The sequence below is a fragment of the Rhinatrema bivittatum genome, chromosome 2 (assembly GCF_901001135.1).
Source record: "Rhinatrema bivittatum chromosome 2, aRhiBiv1.1, whole genome shotgun sequence".
Taxonomy (NCBI): Eukaryota; Metazoa; Chordata; class Amphibia; order Gymnophiona; family Rhinatrematidae; genus Rhinatrema; species Rhinatrema bivittatum.
Window position 1 is genome coordinate 736,291,139 of NC_042616.1, and position 23,889 is coordinate 736,315,027.

Sequence of the window (23,889 nt, forward strand, 5' to 3'; positions counted from 1 at the left end):
TACCCTCTGTTGCCTCAGTTATGAAACTTAAAGGTGAATTTTAAAAGAGCTGCATGGGCAAGTAGTGCTTATTCGCGCTGGGGCTATTTTATAAACCTCACTCACTCGTGTGCAAGTACCGAAGCAGGAATATCTTTGATCACGTAAAAAAGGGGCAGATTTGGGGTGGAGCCAAATATCCATGTGAAAGTTGTGATTATTTTTATCCTGTGAATGGAGTGTGTGTATGGCTCATACCTCGCATATTTACTTCTACAATTTTTAGGTGTAAGTCTGAATAAAACTATCTATAGCTAAATACAAACTTCTGCAGGTAAACTGGGGGTAGAGGGGCTGGGTGCAGGCTAAAGAACCAGGGGGGTAATGATGACCTAGAGATAGACTGGGCAAACTGGTGGACTAACTGGTAAAACTAGTCATTTCCTTCACACACACATTATAAAATGAGCTCACCTGCGCGCGTCAATGGTGACAGGTTCTAAGGAAAATACGTGAATAGCTGTGGCTCGTGTAAATGCTTAAACTTAGGAGAACACATACGCTCGCTATGGGTATTTTATATAGTACGCGCGCACCTTGCGCGGATGATAAGATTCATGAGTATGTGGGTGCACATGCGCATATGGGCTCATGCAGACCCGTTTAAAAGTTACTGTCCCTGAATGTAATCCGCGTCAAAGTGGAATATAAATCAAATAAATACCTAAATAAATAAAGTGATTAATAATAGAATTTTATATGGAGGATTTTGATAAATGTATACTTAATGTAAAGTAAAATCATTTTTATGTTTAATTTCTTTATTAAGAATTTCAATAATCCCATTCTCAAGATAACGTGATGTTAGAAATTCATGACAGAAATACAAGAGAAATAAAGGCAGTGAAAAGAAAATTACACCACAATATTTAGACTGCAAAATGGAGGAAGCATATAATAACATTTATATTATAACAATGATGGACCCTTGGGCTGACCCAGTATGGTAACTTCTTATGTTCTTACCTGGAAGGCCTCCCCTTCAAGCCTGGGATAAGCAAATGCCTTTTTGTCACCCAAGAAACTGAGCCTTAAAGCACACAGGTTGAAGACAGAACAGAACTCCAAAGGAACAAGATGAGAACTGCACAGGTGGTTTGGCAATAGTATCTGCCTGATAGAGAACCTAAAGTGATACCTATTCATCCGATAGCCTTCAGGACATGCACGTCTCATGTGCAGAAATGGCTGGCCCTTGCAGCTATCCCTGGAGGAGGCAGGTATTATTAAACTAGATTTCAGAACCATTTCTTTCGAATTGGAGCTGCAACCACAGCTGTAGTGGTTAGGGCTACCACGTGAGACTGCTATGGCTGTCGGCAGATGGCGCTCCTCAAGATTTCAGCTATACATGAGGCCTGAAACATACTTTAATTCCTAGTGCTGTGATGTAGCATTGTTTTTTCTGTTTCAAGTCTAGTCCCCAGAATGTACCATGTATGGGACCATAGGGCATCATTTGTACAATGAGCTCACAAGAGAGCCAAAATTCAGCCATTGGGTGAAAACTTGGGCATATCCCCTCTCCATATTGCACTGATCTGGAAAAGGGATGAAATGGTACCAATTGATGCAAATGTAAAATGTATGAAGTGACTGTAATGAAGTTTCCAGATTATTCATGGAAATGAGCATGATTTGGTCCTGCATCACCCCCAGGCATGTATGGTGGGGCGAGCAATCCCACCAGACCTTGGACAGAACCAGGAAGAAAATTAACAAGTGGATGAGCAGTTTTATGCATATCATACATGGGTTCTGTGCCCCACATGAATTGATCGAGGAAAGCTGCCCAGATTTGTTTCACCTAGGCTGGATGCCTCAGTTATGAAACTTAAAGGTGACATAGACTTTGAAATACTTTAGTAATGACCTTCAGGATGTTTTAGAGCTTCTTCTTGAGAGACATGGCCACAACACCTAATTGGGGGGAGGGGGGGGGTGTCCCCTGGCTTACTAGCTTTGGTGGAGTGACCAGCTAGTATGCATTGCTTACTTGCTGAAATGGCACTGCAATGGAGCAGCATAGTGGAGCAACTGTCACACGGCAGATGATTACTAATATAAGATAAGGAAGTCGCCTCCGCTTTGACAGCAGGATGAGGAATAGGGGCACAGAATTGAGCAGCACTTGACCTGTGACTCTAGTCTGTTATGGAACCAAATCCTGGAATACTTGCAAATCTCATAGCAGCAGATGGCTTCTATGGCTGGGCTGATATATGTTAAGAGGTGGAATTGTCAATGGTTTGGTTGAGGATTGTCCAACGCTGGTCACTCAGGGAAGTTTGAGAGTTAGGGATGTTATGCTTTGGAAGTTTGACTTATTGTATTATATGTATTCAACTGTTTGAAGCTTTGTTTATTGTGTTAAGCTGCGGCCATGATTATCCACATAATAAAACTGAGTGTGGATACTCCTGGTAGTGTTGTTTTTTGGAGTGATAGGGTTGACGGAGGATGTGTTTTTGGGGCAGAAATTGCTCATATGCTTGCACATGTTGTGTCTTTGATGAAAGGCTCTATAACGTATGATGACAATTTGCTCATAATGATCTTGCAAAACTTAGAGAGATTAAAATGAGCTTCCTCTAAGACAGATTTACTGTGGGTTGGAACACCAACCACTGGTAGCCTAGATGTTGTCACATAACATGATGGTACACAAGTTACTGTATCAAGTCAATTTAAGAATTTAGGGCTTTACCCTGAGCCCCACCAATTCACCCATACTTCCCACCCAAAAACAACAGACAATTTCAAACAAGTCTGATTTCACTTGAACAAGTCATTAAGTAGGTGTGAAAGTGTGCAATCAAGTTCCCTAATATATTCATGTTTCTCACAGGACAAGCAGGATCGTAGTCCTCACATATGGGTGACATCATAGGATGGAGCCCAATCACGGAAAACTTTTGTCAAAGTTTCTAGAACTTTGACTGGTACCTACTGGGCATGCCCAGCATGGCACTAAACCTGTAGCCAGCAGGGGTCCCCCTTCAGTCTTCTTTTTTCCACGCAGCAATAGCCACGCAGGTTAAGGAGCTCCACAGAGATTCCTGACAGGAATTTTCCTCACGGAATTACTAAAAACTTTCATACCCTACAGGGGTCCCCCTTTCGAACTTTTGATTCCACGGTACTCCAGTAAGATTTTTACCCGTTTCCAGTCGATTCCCGTTTAGTTTGGCCTCCTGTTCCAAGAGTGATGAGTGGTCAGATGTTTCCCACATTAGCCGAGGTGGGGAATCTGGTGGGATGGAGAGAAAGTTCAGGTGATAGCCTTATGGCAAGGACCCACTGGTCTGAGGTGATTGTGTGCCACATGTTGTTGAAATGGCACAATCGACCTCCTACTGGTATCTGAGGCAGTGGAAGCTGGCTGCTGCTCTCTATGCAGGAGCCAAAAACTGGAAGCAGGGCCCGGCTGAAGAGCTGCTTGCGGCTTTTGTTTCCGAGGTTGACTAGACTGGGCCTTCTGGAAAGGTCTCGTGGAATGACCTCTAGACGGTGGTGGATAGGACTTCTTTGGACGGAAGAACGACTTTTTAGTGTCCTTCCTGAATGGCTGTTTGGAGGAATACTAAGAAGGCATCAGAGAGAGTTGGCGAAGGGTCTTATGATGCTCCTTGAGTTCCGCCACCGTCCGCTGGATCTGTTCGCCAAACAGATTGTCTCCTATGCAAGGCAGATCGGACAATTTGTCTTGTACTTCAGGGCGCAAGTCCAAAGATTTAAACCAGGCCCATCGTCTTGCAGAAATAGCAGCTGCAGATACCCTGGAAGCGGTGTTGAAGATATCGTAAGAGGACCTTATTTCATGTTTCCCAGCTTCAAAACCCTTGTGAACCAGGGTTTGTAGCTGTTCCTGGAATTGCTGAGGCAGGGACTCTGCAAAGTCCTGTATCTGCTTGAATAAGACCCTGTTATACTGGGTCATATACAGCTGGTAAGAGGTGATCCGAGAGATGAGCATTGATCCCTGGGATAAATGCATTCCTAGTGTGCTGAGCAGTCATGACACTGACCTTTGGTTTAGCTATAAAATGCATCATTTAATATGGATTACATAGAGGTCATTGCACTGTTGGGTTTAGCCTTCTTAGAGAATTACACTGCACATCAGATGAAAATAAAACAAGTTGATCAATTTGTCTTTTTTTTTTAAATCTTCGGTGAAATAGGCAGTGTCCTCTTTTCTCTCCGTAAGTGATATGAAGTCAGATGTAACGAAAAAGCTCTCCATTTATTTTTTTTTACCTAATTTAAATGAAATTGTTAAGATAGGGCCTTCAGATGATGCTTGCATATCATTGCTGTATGTTTTATCTGATACGTGAAATGATATGTTAATAAGCAGTTCTTGATGTGTTTTCTATGTTTATGTTCTTCTAGCTATGCTAAGGCTGCATTTTGTCTGGAAGAGCTTATGATGACTAATCCACACAATCACTTATATTGCCAGCAATTTGCTGAAGTAAGTACATTCAAAAGAAAACATATTTAAATAAAGATTCAATTTTCACTAGCTTGATTGTGAATTTGTCAATTTAATTAGCAACTGAGTCTGGCATGGTACTAGTACAATAATAACTAAAAGTCCTAGTAGAAACATAGGTACTCATACAGTCAGGTCTGTCCAGCAAGCTATGCAGAGGACTTAGGAAGCTCAGGTAATAGTCATGCTGGTATAGTAACTATTTAAATCATTACAAAGCTTTGTATATAGGCATGAGAAGAGTATGGTGCTGGGGATCACTTAAGTAGCAGATAATATATGTTTATACTAAAATGGTGTAAGGGGCTAGGAGTGGAGTTAAGATGTGTTTTATTTAACATTTGTATACTGTCATGTAAAAATTTGTTTTCCCATTGATAGCAGGGCTGAATTAGCCATGCTGTCATGAGAACTGTCCATCAGGACCCAGGAGGCGGAGCTTCCATAGTAGAATTCAGAGTTTTGCTCTGTGTGGCTGTGCGTGCCTTCCCGCGCAGAAAAACAGATTCTCCTCAGTCTGTTTTTCCATGCACGGGGCTTCGTTTCTCCTCAGCAACAACACAACATGTCTAAAAAATCAGAACCTAGGCCATCCGGCTTCAAGCCTTGTTCATGTGGGAAGATCATATCCATAACCAATGGACATGATCGATGTTATCGGTGTTTAGGACCAGAGCATGAACAGGCCACTTGTCCACAGTACGGCCAGATGTCCCCAAGAGCTCAGTGGCAGCGAGCTCAGAAGATACAGCAGCTAAACCTCACAGCGAGGGGTTCTTACACCCATTCATCGGAGGCCCATTCCTCCCCAGGCCTGACAAAAGACAAGGCCCCAAAGGTAAGACGGGCAGCGTTCCTGGAGCCACAGACCTCCAGGCTTGGAGGTCCTCCTGACAACAAGGAGGCAAGGAGGGATCGGCATTCGAAGGCCTCAAAATGGCCAAGTCACTGAGAGCCATCCGTGCCTCTATCAATCGCTGGGGATTCGATGCGTACCACTCAGAATCTTCCCCCACCAGCATTGTCTAAGACACCGACCCCTTCCACCTCACAAGTGCAGTCAAAGCCAATGTCAAAATCGGTGACATCGACTCAAGTACCATCTACGTCGACGTCAGGAGCGTCAAAATTGAAACGTGCGTCGGGATCGGCGCATGGAGCGTCAGTATCGGCACATAGAGCCGATACTTCGAAGCATATACAACCATCCTCTGCACCAGATGCAGGGGAACCACAAGGATTGGATCCACAAACAAAAAAGATGACACAGCCCTCAAGAGAGAAAACTCACTCAGCTCACGAACATAAAAAAACAACAAAAGTCGAACATAACTCCATCCCAGGAGAGTTCGAGCCGAGAATACTCACCATCACCATTCGGGGGTCAAACTCCTAGTTTTCCACAACACTCAGAGGAAGAATATGTACGAGTTTCTTCACATTCTTCTTCAGCATTCTCATCATCTTCCCTACAAATATTTTCAAATCTCTCATCCAGCTCCAGGCATAGAGAATTGGACGTGGGGATACAAGAATCATTGACAAAAAAGAGGAAAGTAACCCAAGATTTACGACCACAAAGGCAAAGCTCTGGGACTCTGGATGCTGCTATCCTACAAGCAACGTGCCCTGGAGGCTACAGGCTCAAAAAGCTTTCAGCGGCAGGGGCCTTTTTAATCATTGGTTACTGAGAGATATTTTGTAAATGCTCCCTTGTCCGGAGCTAAATCGAGATACACTTATCTTTTTTTTTTTTTTTGTCGTATGAAAGCGCAGGTAGCGCTCTTACAGGAGACGCATTTGGAGGACGCGGAACACGCCAAATTAAACAGAGATTGGGTGGGTCAAGATACACTTATCTTATGAGGTAGATTGCAAGCCTTCCAGTCCAAATTTGACAGGTAATAGCACACAGGTAAAGTCCATGTACCAAAATGGAAAACCGGCTGGGTGAAGGAATCCAACGGTTTTCCATTTCGGTACATGGACTTTACTTGGACTGGAGGGCTTGCAATCTACCTCATAAGATAAGTGTATCTCGATTTAGCTCCGGACAAGGGAGCATTTACAAAATATCTCTCAGTGACCAATGATTAAAAAGGCCCCTGCCGCTGAAAGCTTTTTGAGCCTGTAGCCTCCAGGGCACGTTGTATGAGGTCACTTTGAGTATCTATTCTTAATCCTTAACCCACTATATATATATATATTTATTTTATTTATTTATTTAACAGTTTTTTATACCGACCTTCATAGTAAATAACCATATCGGATCGGTTTACATTTAACAGGGGGTATAACTGAAGGAAACAATTCAGGTAAACGATAGATAACAATAGATATGAATAAGTCAAAGTTACAATCAACTGGAATCGAGAACTTGGAAGCTTATAATAAGCTGGAAGGAAGATGAAGGTAAGTAATAATAATAAATGAATACGATAGTGAGAGCGGGTTAAAGCTTGAAGGTGCTTTAACCTGGAGGAGCCAGAGTCCATAGTTCATGGAGATAAGTGTCTAAAGGCCGGGTGAAAGTGGAAGGCCATTAGTGATTGTCTGGTGGATCGGAGAAGGCTTGGTGGTAGAGCCACGTCTTGAGTCTTTTTCTGAAAGTTAAGAGGCAGGGTTCCAATCTGAGGTTTGAAGGGATGTTATTCCAAATTGATGGGCCTGCTATCGAAAAAGCTCTGTCTTTGGTCGTAGAGAGGCGTGTGGCTTTAGTAGGAGGAAATTGTAGAGTGCCTTTGTGAACATCTCTCGTTGGTCTGTTAGAGGAGTGGAGTGATCCTGTATATATATATATATATATATATATATATATATATATATATATATATATATATATATATACAGGATCTTTATTTCAATGTATTATCAGTGGTTTCCTGATTATTGTGGATTCTTTATTTGTGCTATCCTACAAGCAGCATTGCCACCTCTGAGTTCAAAACGACATGCTAAATCTCAGATGCCGGCTCAGGCGAAGGAAGCTTTTACTCAGCTATCGTCAGCTCTCTCTGGCTTCTTTGAAGCCATGTAATCAATGTTTACATTGCCTCCCTCACCAACGGGAAGTGATCATGAATCACAACACCTTTCACCACCCTCCTCCCCAGAGAATAATGCAACAAGGACACCAAGGGACCCGTCACCACCACCTGCAGACATTCAACCTCTTCCATGAGAGCCTCTGTTCACTGTTGAACCAGATTCCCCTCAAACGTCATCAGCTACATCAACCGGATATCCCTCTGACCTTCCGGAGGATCCTCCTGAGCCTTACTCGCCGCCGAATGATCTGTCATATCCCAAATTCCTAGAGAAGATGGGTTCTGTCCTGCACCTCGAAGTTCAAAAAACTCCTGAACCAAGGGCAGAAACATTAGGTCTGCTAAAGATTTTCGATGTCCCAGCTGAACCCACATCCGTACCATCTCACAAGGTCTTGGATTCAGTACTAGAGAAATTATGGGAAACACCATTCACGATTCCTCTGGCCTCCGGGAAAACTGACTTAAAGTTCAGAATGAGGCATCTCCATTCTATTCCCTACCACAATTACCTCATTCATCCTTGTTCGTGGAATCAGCCATGCAACGGGGTAAAGAACATAAATTACTAGACAAATTTGCAAATAAATCATTCCAGGGAGCAATGCTGTCTGCTCGCATTCAGCAACATCAATTCTATATAGTTCAATATTTATATAAATGTGTACAGATTATAAAAAACGGACTCCCTGAAACTGAACACCCTACCAGGGATGACACTCAACCGGTTCAGGATATAGAGGAAGGCATCCAGCACCTCCTTTGAACTATATATGAAGCATTTGAATCCTCGTCATGGATATCAGCATTCGCTATAGCGGCGAGAAGGATGGTGTGCCTCCACTCTAGCGCTATACGCGAAGATGTACATACCAAACTAGCAAATCTACCATGCAAAGCTGACAACCTATTTGGGGACAGGTTTCAGGAGACAGCCAGCTTAAAAGAGCAAGTGGTGGCAGTACAATCCTTGATACAGCAGTTAAAGTACCGTCAACAACAACCACTTTGTAAACAACCATACCAATGCAGGCTGTTCCAATACTATGCACCATATCGACCCCCAACGTACAAGCAGCCACAACGCAATCAGCAGCTGCAGCAAAGAAGAGGTCGCCCAAGGGGCCAACTCCCACAAAGCGAACAAACCACTTCTTCTGCCAAAACGCCATCATCTTTTTAAAGATACAGCTACTATCACTGCACCTACATCCGCCAGGCAGAATAACAGCCCATCTCGCAGAATGGACAGCAATAACAACCAATCAGTGGGTTCTAGAAGTGGTAGAAAGGGGATACCAACTACAGTTTTCAATGAAACCTCGGCTACCCCATCGAACAGCCAGGATAAAAAACCACCAACAACCCCAACTACTGAAGGAAATCCTATCCCTTCAACAACGGGCAATTCATTTAGTTCCACCACATGCCCAACACAAGGGATTTTATTCACCATATTTCATAATTCCCAAGAAAAAGAAGGTCTCAGACCAATTCTGGATCTCCTAGAGTTGAACAAACACCTAATCAAAGAAAAATTCAAGATGGTGTCATTGAAGAATATCCTGCCACTTCTTCAATCCAACGACTGGATGTGTTCCATAGATCTGAAGGATGCATATACCCACATACCAAATAACCCCTCTTCGTGGCACTACCTATCTTTTCAATTTCAGGCCAAGCATTAACAATACAAGGTCCTACCATTTGGTCTCTCTGCGGCCCCCAGAGTTTTCACAAAATGCATGGCAGTGGTGGTGGCACATTTGCGGAAAGCAGGCATCCACATATTCCCATACCTGGACGATTGACTTCTAGTAGCCTCCAAACCAGAGACACTTCTCCAACAATTAATTCAATGCTTAGACTGCTTGGGCATAGTGGTCAATTATCTAAACCATTCTCACACCAACGCAAATTATTCAATTCATAGGGGCTTGTTTGGATACCATAAAAACCAGGGCTTTCTTACCACAAGACAGAGCCTTGGAAATGAGACGTCTGTTATGCCCCCTATGAGTAACACCTGATCCTACAGCACGTCAAGTTCTCCAAGTCTTAGGGCACATGGCAGCGGCCATCTACACAGTACCCAATACCAGATTACAATGCGCCAGTTACAATGGGGGTTGAGGAGGCAGTGGAGGCAAAACTTACAACCACTAATAACCAAAGTTGCCCTGACCCGAAAAATGACAAAAGATGTAGACTGGTGGCTCAAAAGAAGGACACTGACCAAAGGTGCTTTGTTCAGTCCACCTCAACACAATATAGTCCTAACCACCAACGCCTCTCACAAGGGCTGGAGGGCATACCTGGACCATCTACAAACTCAGGGATTATGGTCCATCCCAGAACAAAACCTTCAAATCAACCTGTTGGAACTAAGGGCAATCAGAAATGTGTTACGAACATTCCTGCTGCAACTTCAAAACCGTTGAGTCATGATATATACGGACAATCAAGTTGCGATATTCTATTTAAACAAGAAGGCAGGTCTGGTTCTTGGACCCTTTGCAAGGAAACGATACAAATTCTGGAACACGCGCATCGTCATGGTATACAACTACAAGCAACCTATCTGCCGGGAGTTGTCAACACTCGAGCGGACAAACTGGGTCGCATCTTCTACCCTCATGAATGGGCTTTGAATCAACAAGTAACTTTGGACATATTCAGCAGAACACAATGCACACAGAACACAATGCAAAACTTCCACGTTTCTGCTCAGTATGGAGCAGCCATCGGAGAGTTGCACAGGACACATTCCTGATTCCGTGGACGGAATCGCTTATGTATGCATTTTCCCCCAATACCTCTCATCACAAAAACTATACAAAAATGCATAAAAGATGCAGCACAGGTGATTATGATAGCACCAGCTTGGCCCAGACAGCCGTGGTACACCTATCTTCTCCATCTATCCATAGAGGACCCAATCGCACTCCCAAATCAAATAGACCTATTATCACAAGGAGGAACTCTTCTTCACCCAATGCACTCATCCCTTCACTTGACAGCGTGGAGATTGAGTGGCTCCTCCTAACAGAATAGGGAATCTCAGTAACAGCACAGGACATACTTATACAGTCTAGAAAACTGTATACAAGACGAAATTACAGTTTTAAGTGGAAAAGATACTCCACCTGGTGCTCATCCAAAGGCCTACACCACCTGGATTGCAAACCAGAACTTTTGCTAGACTACCTTCATACCTTATATACAGCAGGTCTAGCAACTTCGTCCATAAGAGTACACCTTAGCGCGATTGCAGCATATCACAGGTCGCATAGAGGTCAACCCATATCCGTCCACCCAATGGTTTCTTGATTTCTCAGAAGCCTCCCCCACTTGTGCCCTCCGATTACAAAACCAACAGTACCTTGGAATCTTAACCTCGTATTGGAACAACTCATGTTACCTCCATTCAAACCTATAGAATCGGTTCACATAAAATACCTTACATGGAAAGTAGTCTTCCTAGTAGCAGTAACATCAGCACGCAGAGTCAGCGAACATCAAGCATTGGTACATTATAGTCCTTACCTACAATTTTACCATCATAAAACGGTGCTCAGAACTCATCCATCTTTTCTGCCAAAGGTAGTATCACAATTCCATTTAAATCAATCTATAGAACTACCAACATTCTTTCCTAACCCTCATCAAAATGACCGAGAGAAGTTATTACACACATTGGACTGTAAAAGAGCGTTAGCCTACTACAAATCCAGAACGCAGTTGGAGTCCCGATCATCACAATTGTTCATCTCATTTAACCCAAATACACCAGGTCTTCCGGTAGCTAATAAAACCATATCTACTTGCATCGCACAATGCATTCAATTCTGCTATCAGAAAGAAAACTTAACCCTCTCGTCTCATCCAAACGCACATCAGGTATGGGCAGTGGTAACCTCCATGGCATACCTCCGTCACGTGCAACCTATAGACATTTGCAAAGCGGCAACATGGTCATCCTTGCATACCTTTACTTCGCATTACTGCTTAGATCAACAAGCAGTAGAAGATGCCAAACTGGGAAGAGTAGTGCTACATTCTGTTTCTTCATAGTTTTCCTACTTGACTATCCACCAAGTTAGATCACGCAAAAAAAAAAAAAATATTTATATCCATGCTTACAATCAGTGTGATTGGAAGCTTAGGACTCCCATGACAGCATGGCTAATTCAGCCCTGCTATAAACGGGGAAAAAGCAAGTTTGCTTACCGTAAACAGTGTTTCCGTAGATAGCAGGATGAATTACCCATGCTGACCCTCCCACCTCCCTGGATAGTTAAACTGAGTTTTTTCTACTCATAGGCTGAGGAGAATCTGTTTTTCTGTGCGGGAAGGCACACGCAGCCACTCAAAGCAAAGCTCTGAATTCTACTATGGCAGCTCCGCCTCCTGGGCCCTGATGGACAGTTCCCATGAGAGCATGGCTAATTCATCCTGCTATCTATGGAAACACCGTTTACGGTAAGCAAACTTGTTTTACATATATATGAATGTTTTAATTTAAAATCTGCACCAATTGGTTTTACTAGATTTGTGGAATAGATGATTGGGGAAAAAATAATAAAGAGGGTGGAGATTTCCTGATTCCAAAGAAAACAGGAGGACTGTCCCACCTTAGATATAAGAGCCACATATTCCTCAAAAGAAAAGTTCAAGATGTTTTCCCTGAGCACCTTAATTCCCTTTCTTGAAAAAGAGGACTGGCTATTCTCTCTTGGTCTCAAGAACACTTACACCCACATAGAGAGATTTCCCCATCACAGGAAATATCTCATATTCATGGTGGGAACCATCACCTCCAGAACTGCATACTGCCCTTTGACTTAATGTCAGCCTTGCATGTCTTCACTAAATGCCTTGTCATGGTGGTGGCGCAGCTATGCAAGCTGAGGGTGCTTGTCGTCTTCCGTCAGAATGATTAGCTGGTCAAGAGCACATCGCAGGCGGTTGCCACAGAATTGATGTGCAGGACCCTCCAGGTATTACACTGTTCTCAACAACCCCTAATCCCACTTGAGCAAGTCACTTCAATTGGAGTTTATCAGAGCTGTGTTGGACCCAACTCTGATAAAAGTATTTCTTCCAAAACAAACGATTATCACTCTGATATTCACAGTGGGAAAGAATTCAAACGAGTCAACAGATATCAGCATTAGACATGTTGATGATATTGGGCATTATGGTGTTCACCGTACTTGTCTCTATCTTGGCACATCTTCACTTGTGGAGAATGGCATGTCTCCATATGTGGAAAGTCCAGCATTCATATCACACAACTGCTGAGGTACTCCTTGTCCTGGTAGTGGGACAATTCCAATTTGAGGTATACCCATTCAAAGGTCTCCTTTCCAAATTGTCCTTACCACAGATGTGTCCAACCTGGGATAGGGAGTTTATGTAGAGGGATTCTTCAGCCCAGGTCTTTGGTCTGCTGAAGAAAGAAGTCATTGGATAAATTTCCTGGAGCTAAGGTAAATTTGGAATGCACAAAAGGCTTTTAAAGATTGGCTAGCTAGCAAAGTGGTCCTAGTCCAAATGAACAATCAAGTTGCAATCTATTACTTCAGCAAACAGAGAGGCACGGGATCATACTTTCTGTATCCAGGAGACTGTCCAGCTGTGGGACTGGACCATCTCTCAAGGGATGGTTCTCAGAGCCACATACCTGGCAGGTGTGGAGATTGTCTTGGCAGATTAAACTGTATCCTGATCCACACAAGTGGACACTGGACTGGGTGGGTATCAAGACAGATTTTCTGCCTGTGGGGTAATCCAGTGGTGTATCTGTCTGCATCTCCTCTGAACAGAAAGGTTTGGCTCTTTTTTTTCCTATAAAAAGGGCACAGAGCAAACTAGCCTTGGATGCCTTTGCCCAACATAGTGCTTCTTTATGCATATTCTCTGATAAACTAATATTGCAGACTCTGTTGTACAATGAGCGAAGACAGGGGAACTATGATCCTCATAACCCCCCTTTTGGCTGAGAAAGATTTACTTTTCACTCTTCAGGGAGATATCCATTAGGGAACTTTCCCAGACCTCTTTACTCAGGATCAAGGCAAGTTGCTTCATCCCAACATCAGGTCCCTAGCTCTCATGAGCAGGATGTTGAGAGATTGAGCTTGCAACCACTTCATCTACCTGACAATGTGTCAAGTTCTGTTAGCTTTAAGAAAGGATTCCACTAGGAAGTCCTGTGGTTTTAAATAGAAGAGATTTGCCCTTTGGTGTGAGCAGAAGTCTGTAGATCTTTTTTCCTGTCTCAAAAAACCTGCTTGAATACCTTTTACGCCTGTCTGAGTGTGGTCTCAAAACGGGCTCAGTAAGGTTTCACATTCGTACACTTGGCAGTTATCCCCATCACCTATAAGGAAAACCCATCTCTATAGAGCCTTTAGTTATCCAATTCATGCAGCGTCTGCTTTCTTTGAATCCTCTTGTCAGGCTTCCCACTGTGCCTTGGAACCTCAATGCTGTACTGGCCCAGCTGATGAAGGCTTCCTTTGAGGCACTGCACTTCTGTGACCTGGAAGGTTGTATATTTGATGGCAATTCCTTCAGTACACAGGGTCAATGAACTCCAGGCTCTAGTATTGTATCCACCTTATACCAGATTTCATCATTATAAGGGTGGTCCTGTACGCCCATCATCAGTTTTTGCTTAAGGTGGTGTCAGAATTCCATCTTAACCAGTCAATCATCCTTCCAATATTTTTTCCCAGGCCTTTGTCTGCCAAGGTAAACAAGGGCTACAAAAGAGCCTTTGTCTTCTACTTGGAGCAGACAGAAGCCCATAAAAAGTTCACCCAGCTTTTTGTTTCTTTTGATACCAAGAAACTGGGGATAACCATTACCAAGCAAACTTTATCTAATTGGCTAGTAGATTGCATCTCCTTCTGTTAAGCCCAGGAGGGCCTGAATCGGGTAGGCATGTCAAGGCTCACTCTGTCCAAGCCAAGGCAGCATCTGTTGTTCACCACCTGCAATTAGTCCCTAGGAAGATCTACAAAGCTGTTCTCTTCACACATTTATATCTCACTACTGTTTGGATGGGGATAACCGACACGACAGTAGATTTGGCCAGTCTGTCCTGTGGACTTTGTTTGAGATCTAGAATCATAATTATTTATTTATTTGTTAAATTTATTGTATTCTGCTTTTCGGCACTTCAAAGCGTATTGTATTCAGGTACTTGTAGGTATTTCCCTATCCCCAAAGAATCCAACTCCACTTCCTCCTAAGACCTGTACCTGTCTCTTATGATAATATATATATGGAAAAAAGGCTTGTTGCCATAAAAAGTGTATCAAAGGCACGCAGCATTTCTAATCCAAACTTTCAAAACATTGTGCCATGTCAGGCTAATACAGAAGCATAAGTACTGCATAGAGTCTCAAATATCTCAATGGGAAGTACTTGTTTTTTTTATATTTTATTGAAAATATTAAAAAAAAAATTAATGCTGGGACCAATGATTACATATGACTGGCAAACTGCTCAGTATTATGATAGTCCTTTAAATTTGGATTAACACCATGTGGCTTCACAATTAGAAATGTATAACACAAGTGTATTTTTTAGTGAAACTTGTTTTGCTACTCTTTTGAGATTGGGCTTTTTTTGTATGACCCACCGACAAAATAACAAAGGAACCTATTCTCTCTTCATTCAAAAATGTATTAAAGATTTACATATATATCTTTATTAAAATTCATGTACATACAGTATATAACCAAATACATGTGTAAATAACACAGAACAACAAATGAATATACCCATTACAAAATGCCCACCTTTTTCAAAAATTCCTGACGAGGGACTCTTGTTTCACCTCAAACCGGTTTCTTCAAATGACTGTACCACACAAAATAATAATCACATTTGACACACTATAATAATGATTATAAATATCATACAATAATTTCTACAACATTAAACATGTATAAACAATCATTATTCTCTTCCATTTGAAGCATAAATTCAAACTGCAATATATGGCGTTGTTCAGCATCTATAAATGCTTAGATCTCAGTCACATATCCACAACGATTCAAACATCTATAAAGAAAAAATAAAAAATATCAATAAAATGTATTTTTCAGTACACAGATACAGATGATGGATACAGTCACCATCTTACCCACAAATTCACAGGGTATCTGTGTGCACATATACCTTACCCCACAATATCATTCATAATCCAGCAACACATATACAAATCAATATTATTATATCTAAACAATCACTATTTTAAAATAATTCTTATATCACATACTAGCCCAATACTGTGATTTTACTCACTGCAGATTACACCAACATTACATGGGTTCTCATATTAGTTTACCCCATCATGACGACGAGCAATAAAATGTGCATTCTTCCCACTTCTTTGAAAGGAGCAGAGCTACAACTGCTTACCCACTGTAACCCATCTCTTTTTTCCAAGGTTTAGAAGTGCCTCAATCATATTAAATTAATTATTGAATTTTATTGGTGTACCTCAGGATTCAAGAGACTACAACAATGTTCCAATGTTCCAAGTACATAAAAATCAATAAACTACAAGCTATATCACAGGACTGCTGCCCACTCAATATCCTGAATTAAACCCAGGGATGGTAGCTATAAAGCATAAATGTGCATGCCCATATACGCTGCATTGTGTTATCCCTCATGCAGATACTCACACATATTAAATAGGTTTGGTGCGTGTATATCTGCTTCTTTAAAGCGTGTACGCGCACAGCAGGGAAATGACGACCATCAGACATGCAAATGACAGAATTCTATAACATTTGTGGCCAAGAAATAAGCAGTTTCATCAGTTTGCCCAGTCTATAGCTATGTCCTAAAGACCCCCTTGGTTCTTTAGCCTACACTCACCCCAGTTAAAAAAGACCCCGCAGTCATTTTATATATGGCTAGAAATAGTTTTATTTAGATGTAAGCCTTAACTATAGCAGGAATAACTGCACTGAAATATACCAGGTTATGCATCCAACCACATAGCTACAAACGTGCATATCTCTTGGCCCCACCCCAACTGCCCATGCCCTGCCCACATTCAGCCCTTTTTTCCCTCAATGCGAGATATGCATGCATTGATAATTGTGCATATGTGGAAGGTCTATAAAATTGGGTGGATAGGCGAATGTACTACATACACGTGTATCTCCCAATTTTGGCACACATATTGCTACGAAAATTCACCTTTTAGGTTTCAAAAGCACTACTGTTAAATAAACCATTGTTCTCTCTGTATCAGTAGCCGTGAAATATCAATGTCTCATTGTAATGTAACACGGCAGATAACAAAGAATCTTAACTCATCAACACAATGTTGCAGCTCTTTCCAGTGTTCCAACAAGGGTGCCTGTACCTTAAAGATGGATGAAAAAAATGTGTATTCAGCAACACGTGAACAAGCATATTGACCCCATATTTTGTTTGTTCTAAAGACAGTAGGACTGCAGATGTCAACTGATCTCACAAAAATCGGTATTTCTTCAATACAAATATTGGCAATTCATGAAACATTTGATCTCCCATTAATGTCAGCCAATGTCTACGAATAATGTTAATAATCCTCCACCCCGAATACTGATTACCTAGAGAAAAGAATAGCACACACAAAATGAAATAACTATGTCTTTCGTCTGTCAATAGCAAATTTTGTGGTTTCTTACAGAACCCTTTTGTAAGCTCATTTAATAAATGTGTATGCATAACCCTGATCCCTAAATCTGTGTCAGTTTAACTAACTGATATTTATCTTCTTCCACAGTCCTACACATTTGGCCACAGACCTGCAGGGATATTGTTCTTTAAACACCTCATGTGAAAACTAGTATTATGTAAAAAAGTATTCTTATCTGTAATATTTCTATAAATGGAGGTAAATAATTGACTCTCACATTTATATGTCATAAAAGCCAAAAACAATATCTAGCACTGATGAAACTGAAATTCAGACTTCAAATTAGGGTACACCATGTTGATCCAGTTTGCAAAATGTTGTAATTTCTGTAGAGACCCAGACCATATACAAAAAATATCATTGATAAACTTTTTCCAAACAGTATCTCCCCAATAAATCAATGTTATATGATAATGCTCAGAAGAATCCACATTAAACAGGCTACCGATGGAGCCATTGAAGACCCCATCAGAATGCCTTTAATTTATTGTACAACATATCATTAAACATAAAAAAACCCCAACCTCTTTTTAAAGACTATAGATGCTGATTGCCCTAAAAGCTGTCTGTGTTGGAAAGGCACTTGTTCCTGGCACAAAGCTTCTTCAATAATGGACAATGCAGTGTCCTGTGATTATATTTGTGTACAGCACATCAATGTCCGCTGTTACCAACCACCAGCCAGGTTCAACTTCAGTAATTTCTTCTAGATTTTTGATAAAATCATAAGTCTCTTATGTGTGATGATATATGGCCCACCAATGACTGTAAAATACTATCAGTATATTTTGATATAAATTCAAACAATGAACCAATGCCTGATACAATTAAGTGTCCTGGTGGCACTACAAGAGATTGATGTTTTTTTGGAACAACTTAAAAAAACTGTTACTACTGGATATTTTTCATATAAATAGTCAAGCAACTTATCAATTAGGTTTTGTAAATGACTTTTTTTAATACATCATAAATTTTTGCCTGTGGAGATGCAGCCAATTCAACCAAAGGATGAAAAAAACAATATTTCCCATTTGGCATAAGGCTTCCATGATATACTGTTGCTTATCCATGACCACGATCTCCCCACCCTTATCAGCTGGTTTTATAACTAATGATGAATCACACCTCAGTTCCTTAGTTGCTGCTCGCTCACTCCTTGTAAGATTTTTTTAAACTGTGCCACTGATTGTTCTAACAGCTAAATTCTGCTAAACTAAATTCTCAAAAACAAAGATAAAAGGATTTGGAGAGTCGGGAGGCAACTACTTAGATTACCTAACAAGCAGGCCGATATAATACAGACGGAGCGCACTGTTAGCCGGCATTTGGACGCGCGTTTGACGCGCTAGCTTTACCCCTTATTCAGTAAGGGGTAATAACACGTCCAAAATGCGCGTTCAACCCCCCGAACCTAATAGCACCCGCAACATGCAGATGCATGTTGATGGCCCTATTAGGTATTTCCGTGCAATTCAGTAAGTAAAATGTGCAGCCAAGCCATACATTTTACTTTCAAAAATTAGCGCCTACCCAAAGGTAGGCGTTAATTTCTCCGGGCACTGGGAAAGGACACTGAAAAGCAGTAAAAACTGCTTTTCTGTGCACCCTCCGACTTAATATCATGGCGATATTAAGTCGGAGGTCCCGAAAGTTACAAAAAGTTTTAAAAAAAAAATGTGAAATCGGCCCGTGGCTAGCGGGTTGAAAACCGGATGGTCAATTTTGCTGGTGTCCAGTTTACGAACCCGTGGCTGTCAGCGGGCTCGAGAACCGACGCCGGCAAAATTGAGCGTCGGCTGTCAAACCCGCTGACAGCTGCCTGTCTAAAAAGAGGCACTAGGGACGTGCTAGTGTCCCTAGCGCCTCTTTTTCCCGCGGGCCCTAATTTAAATAAATTAATTTAGTGAATCGTGTGCACAGGAGAGTGGCCTGTGTGCGCGCCGGGAGAGCATGCGTTCGCTTTCCCGCGAGGTTTACTGTATCGGCCTGAAATTTAGGCCGAGATGTAATATCAGACTTCACCGAGAAGTATTTTTGCAATTTTTAATCATCGAAAAAACTTAGTATAAGGATCTTATACAGCAGATGGAGTAAATGTTAATCCTTTATTCAAGACACTCAGTCCATCTCTAGTCCACTTTCATGAGGATATGTTAAAAACAGAAAAATCAGCAGAGTCTGTTTGGTATTGCGATACCCTCTTCTGTTGATTCCAGTTTTTCTTAACTCCCAATACGTCAACTCATTGCCAGTATCTGAAGTATCACTAAAGGTTATATAAAAGATACCGATTTCATTGGCTGTCCATCAAATATCTTCCTTTCCTCCTCAGAAGACTCATTGGAGGAAGAGGAAAAATACTATTACCCTTGGTATAGTTTGATTGTTCCCACTGAAACATTGGTTTCTTAAACCCTTTAATATCAGACCTAAAACTATCAAATTGGGTCTGAAACTGTTCTATCCAATTATTCCTTGAGTGAAGAATAGAAAGGAATTATGAATGTTTATGAATGTTTAATATTTTCTGGAAATTATTATATTTATGTATTATATCAAATGTGATTGATATTTATTTATTTATTTATTTAGCATTTTTATATACCGACGTTCTCGATACAAATATCAAATCAGGTCGGTTTACATAAAACAAAACAATCGCGGTGAGGCGTTACAATAAACGGAGTTTCAGAACATGAGAATAAATATTAAATAAACAACAGTGACTCATCAAATGACGAGAATCTATATAGTAAATAACATGTAATAAAATAGATAATGGTGTAAATAACTAACTTGAAATAAAATAAATAGAATAGTATAAAATATATATGTAAAGACAACAGTAACTCGTTATGATACGTGAAACATGTAGAGAATAATTAAGAATAAATGATGTGTTAATTTGGGATATACAGGTATCAGGGACCAATGTTTATGTGCCTGGTTATGAGTAATGCATGGGCTAAAGAATTAATGCATCCACAAGTGGAACAATCAAACAGGTGGGCTGTCAAATAACGTGGATTCATGTGGAGATAACTAAAAATAAATGATGAGCTGAACAGTGACCAATGTTTATGTGTTTAGATATCAGTAATGCATGAACTAAAGAATTAGTGCATCCACGCGGGAGGCTTTCCCTACAGGTGTGTTGTAAGTGGGTTGTCCAGATGAGGTGGCTTTCACTACAAGTGGGTTGTAAGTGGGTTGTCCACTTACAATTGTAGAGATAAAAAAAACCCCTGAAGACCGATTATTATATTTTGCTACATTAAGCTCGTGGCCGTAATCTGGCCTGTTACTGATAGGTATGAGGGTCCTTTTTTCAGATTAATAGTATGTATTTAACACGTTTGCTGCATTTATTGAAATATTTGCAAAAAATTTTGGATGTTTTTAAATTTTTGATTGCCTACTTCTACATCCAATTTAGCGACTTTTGTTTAAATTGTAACATTTGGCAAGGTGCAGTATTTGAATTGGTCTTCACAACCTTGTAAAGCGCTCTTCATTTCTTAATACAGGTTATTTCTGTTTCTACAACAATAAAACACAGTTGTATTTAAAACTAGTAAAATAAAGTGATTTGATTAATCTAAACTTTTATTAGGTCAAGTACACACAAGGTGGACTTGAAAATCTCGAACTATCAAGGAAGTACTTTGCACAAGCTTTGAAACTAAACAACCGAAACATGAGAGCTCTGTATGGACTTTACATGGTAAGTTGTGGTGCATCCATGGTTTCTTCATTTTTAAAATGTAATTCCTGTAATTCATTCTCAGACTCTTTTACATATGCACATCCACATACCTGAAGTTCTTGCTGAATTCTTGCACTCTTTTGTTTGCTCTTGTTCTATATTTTTTTCTGTAGCATCCAAGCAAGTCAATTGGCTATAAACTCCATTGTTTTTATTTTTTTCAAAAATATAAGATGGCTTGTCCTTATATAATGTTATGTGCTATCCACTAATTTACTAAGTTATGACTGTAGATTACTGCTTTACCTGGGAGTAAAGTGACTAAAAATAGTTAAATGCTGTCACCTTTCAGCTATACCAGAACTAAGTATTTAGCAGAGCGGGAGGAAGTAAGAGTTTCTCCTCCTCCTTCTCTGCTTTGGGGACACATATTGGAGAGTGGAGTTTTGGCCACAGTTTTAGAAAAGTAAGGGTTTGGGTTGGGGGAGAATAAGCACCACTTGGCCCAACAGTTTTTTAAGATATTGGCAAGTGGCAGGTGCCCTCTGGCTGCCTCTTTTTATCTGGTTCAGATTTAGTTAGTGAATGGGGAGAATTGTTGTCTCGCTAACTCCAGATGCGAACATTTTGAATATCGATCTCATAGATATTAGGTAAAATATTGTTATGATTTTCACTCTTTCATGTTTTTAGTCTGCAAGCCATATTGCTTCCAATCCTAAAGCAAGTGCAAAATTGAAAAAGGATAATATGAAGTATGCTACTTGGGCAGCCAGCCAAATCAATAGAGCTTATCAGGTATTCTTTTCAATCTTTTAAAAATACTTGATTATATTTTTAATATGTCTCATTGTATTTTATATATTTTTGCCCATACATGATACAGCCAGAAAAAGATTGAATCTACCTACATATTTGCAATGTATTTAATAAATCTGACTCCATTTACTTGTGATATTTTAAATTGATTTTTGTGATGATGTTTTAGATTGCATTTTATTTTGTTTTTGTGTTAATAACATATTTATAGGTCTTAAGTTAAAAGTATAGGGGTTAATATTCAAAGCCATTTAGCGTGATAACTTACATGTTATCTGGCTAAATGCCAACTTTTTAAATATTGGGGCACTTACCCAGCTAGATTTTAGCTAGATAAGTCATTATCCAGCTAAAATCTAGCTGGACAAAAAAGAGGAATTCTGGGGAGGGCCTAAGGCAGGGGTGGGCAATTCCGGTCCTTGAGGGCTGCAAACCAGTCGGGTTTTCAGGATATCCTTAATGACTATGCATGAGAGAGACCTGCATACACACTGCCTCAGTTGTATGCAAATCTATTTCATGCATATTCATTAGGGGTATCCTGAAAACCCGACTGGTTTGCAGCCCTCGAGGACTGGACTTGCCCACCCCTGGCCTAAGGGATTTGTTTAAATTTACCAGTTTTCATCTGTGTTAGGCTAAATTAGCTGGATGACTTAGGCCTGCATGAGAACAAGTCTAATGTTATCTGACTACATGACTGGATAACTTAAAATATAAAGGGCTAATTTTCAAAGCCCTACGTGCGGCGAAAAGAGGAGATTCGTGCATGGCTGGGCTGCATGCATGCCTCTCGGATCTTCAGAAGCCTGCAGCCACGTGTGTAGCTCCTGGTACGCATGTTGTGAAGGAGTTTTGCAAAAGGGGCGGGGTCTGGGCATGGGAGGGCTGGGACAGCGCCATTAATGCGGGTAAGTATGAAAACAAAAAAAATCTAGGGTAGTTAGCAGGGGTTTAGCGGTTGGAGCTATTTTGTTAAAAGGGAGGCAGGTTAGGAAGGGGCTTTTGGAAGTCTGCTCCTTTACTGGAGGGATTCAGGCCTATCGTATTGCCATTCACATCTACCGAAATCCCCCCCACTTATGCACGTGAGAGGGCATTCATGTGCACATGCGTGCGCTGATATAAAATCAGAACAATATAAGACCTGTTAAATCGATGTCTGATTTGAAATATGTGATGCTGAGTGTACCTTCATACGATGCTGCTCAATAATTCAGCTATCGTGTCTATGAGCCTGAAACAAGGCTTCTAAATCATTAGGTACCTCAGTGATGCTCTTTGAAATGTCCACATCCAAATTATTATAATGATGGTAGTCAACGTGCCATTACTGTCACTTATCTTATATTCAGTCTGTCAAAGCCGACATCCAGATGTTTCGGAGACTGGCTCCTTCATCAGGGGCTGGTTCCTTAAAGAGAGACTCTTGGAATGTAGATTCTATGAAGAGCAAGTATAAAGACATCTTTAAGTTATTGAACGCTATTTCACTTAACATTGGCTAAAGGAAGTGCGATACCTACGTTACACAATGGCAGCTGTCATTCTTCAAATTGTGGACTGTGCCGCTGAATACGCGGTATGTGGAGCTCCCTCCTATAGTACATAAAAAAATGTGTTGGGATCCTCAAGTTGGCTTCCCACTCTCACTCTGGTGCCAAAGAAAATGGCCGAAAGTGCCCCTTCTCTTTCGCCCACACCAATTGTATCCTTCCCTAAAGTGCAACCCTTCTGCTAGGATCGCGGTGCTCTAGTACAGTGGTTCTCAACCTTTTTTCTATTGGGACACACCTGACAGATGGTTCTCACATACATGACACAGTGACCCATGATCATCATGGGGCTAGATGTAAAAGTACAATTTGCATCCATGGGAACCCCCCTGACCCACAATAATGGATGTAAAGCAGAATTATGACATTCCCCATACTACTCACCCTACAAAAAAGATATTCTTGTTCTGGTGTCATCTCAGTAACAGCAACTCAAACTCCTTCTACTTCCAGGCTCAATAGCCCTACTTATGAAAAGACAGCGATTACCACCAATGCATGTCCTC

General features: G+C 41.0%; 1 protein-coding gene across 1 annotated transcript in view; it reads left to right on the top strand.

Moving 5' to 3' along the window:
* Positions 1 to 23,889, top strand: part of EMC2 (ER membrane protein complex subunit 2) — a 235,768-nt gene that overhangs the window by 159,041 nt on the left and 52,838 nt on the right. Inside the window, exons 8-10 of the mRNA XM_029591902.1 lie at positions 4,435 to 4,516; positions 20,916 to 21,026; positions 21,702 to 21,806. Of these exons, the coding sequence (XP_029447762.1) occupies positions 4,435 to 4,516; positions 20,916 to 21,026; positions 21,702 to 21,806 (298 nt within the window). The remainder of the gene's footprint in view (positions 1 to 4,434; positions 4,517 to 20,915; positions 21,027 to 21,701; positions 21,807 to 23,889) is intronic.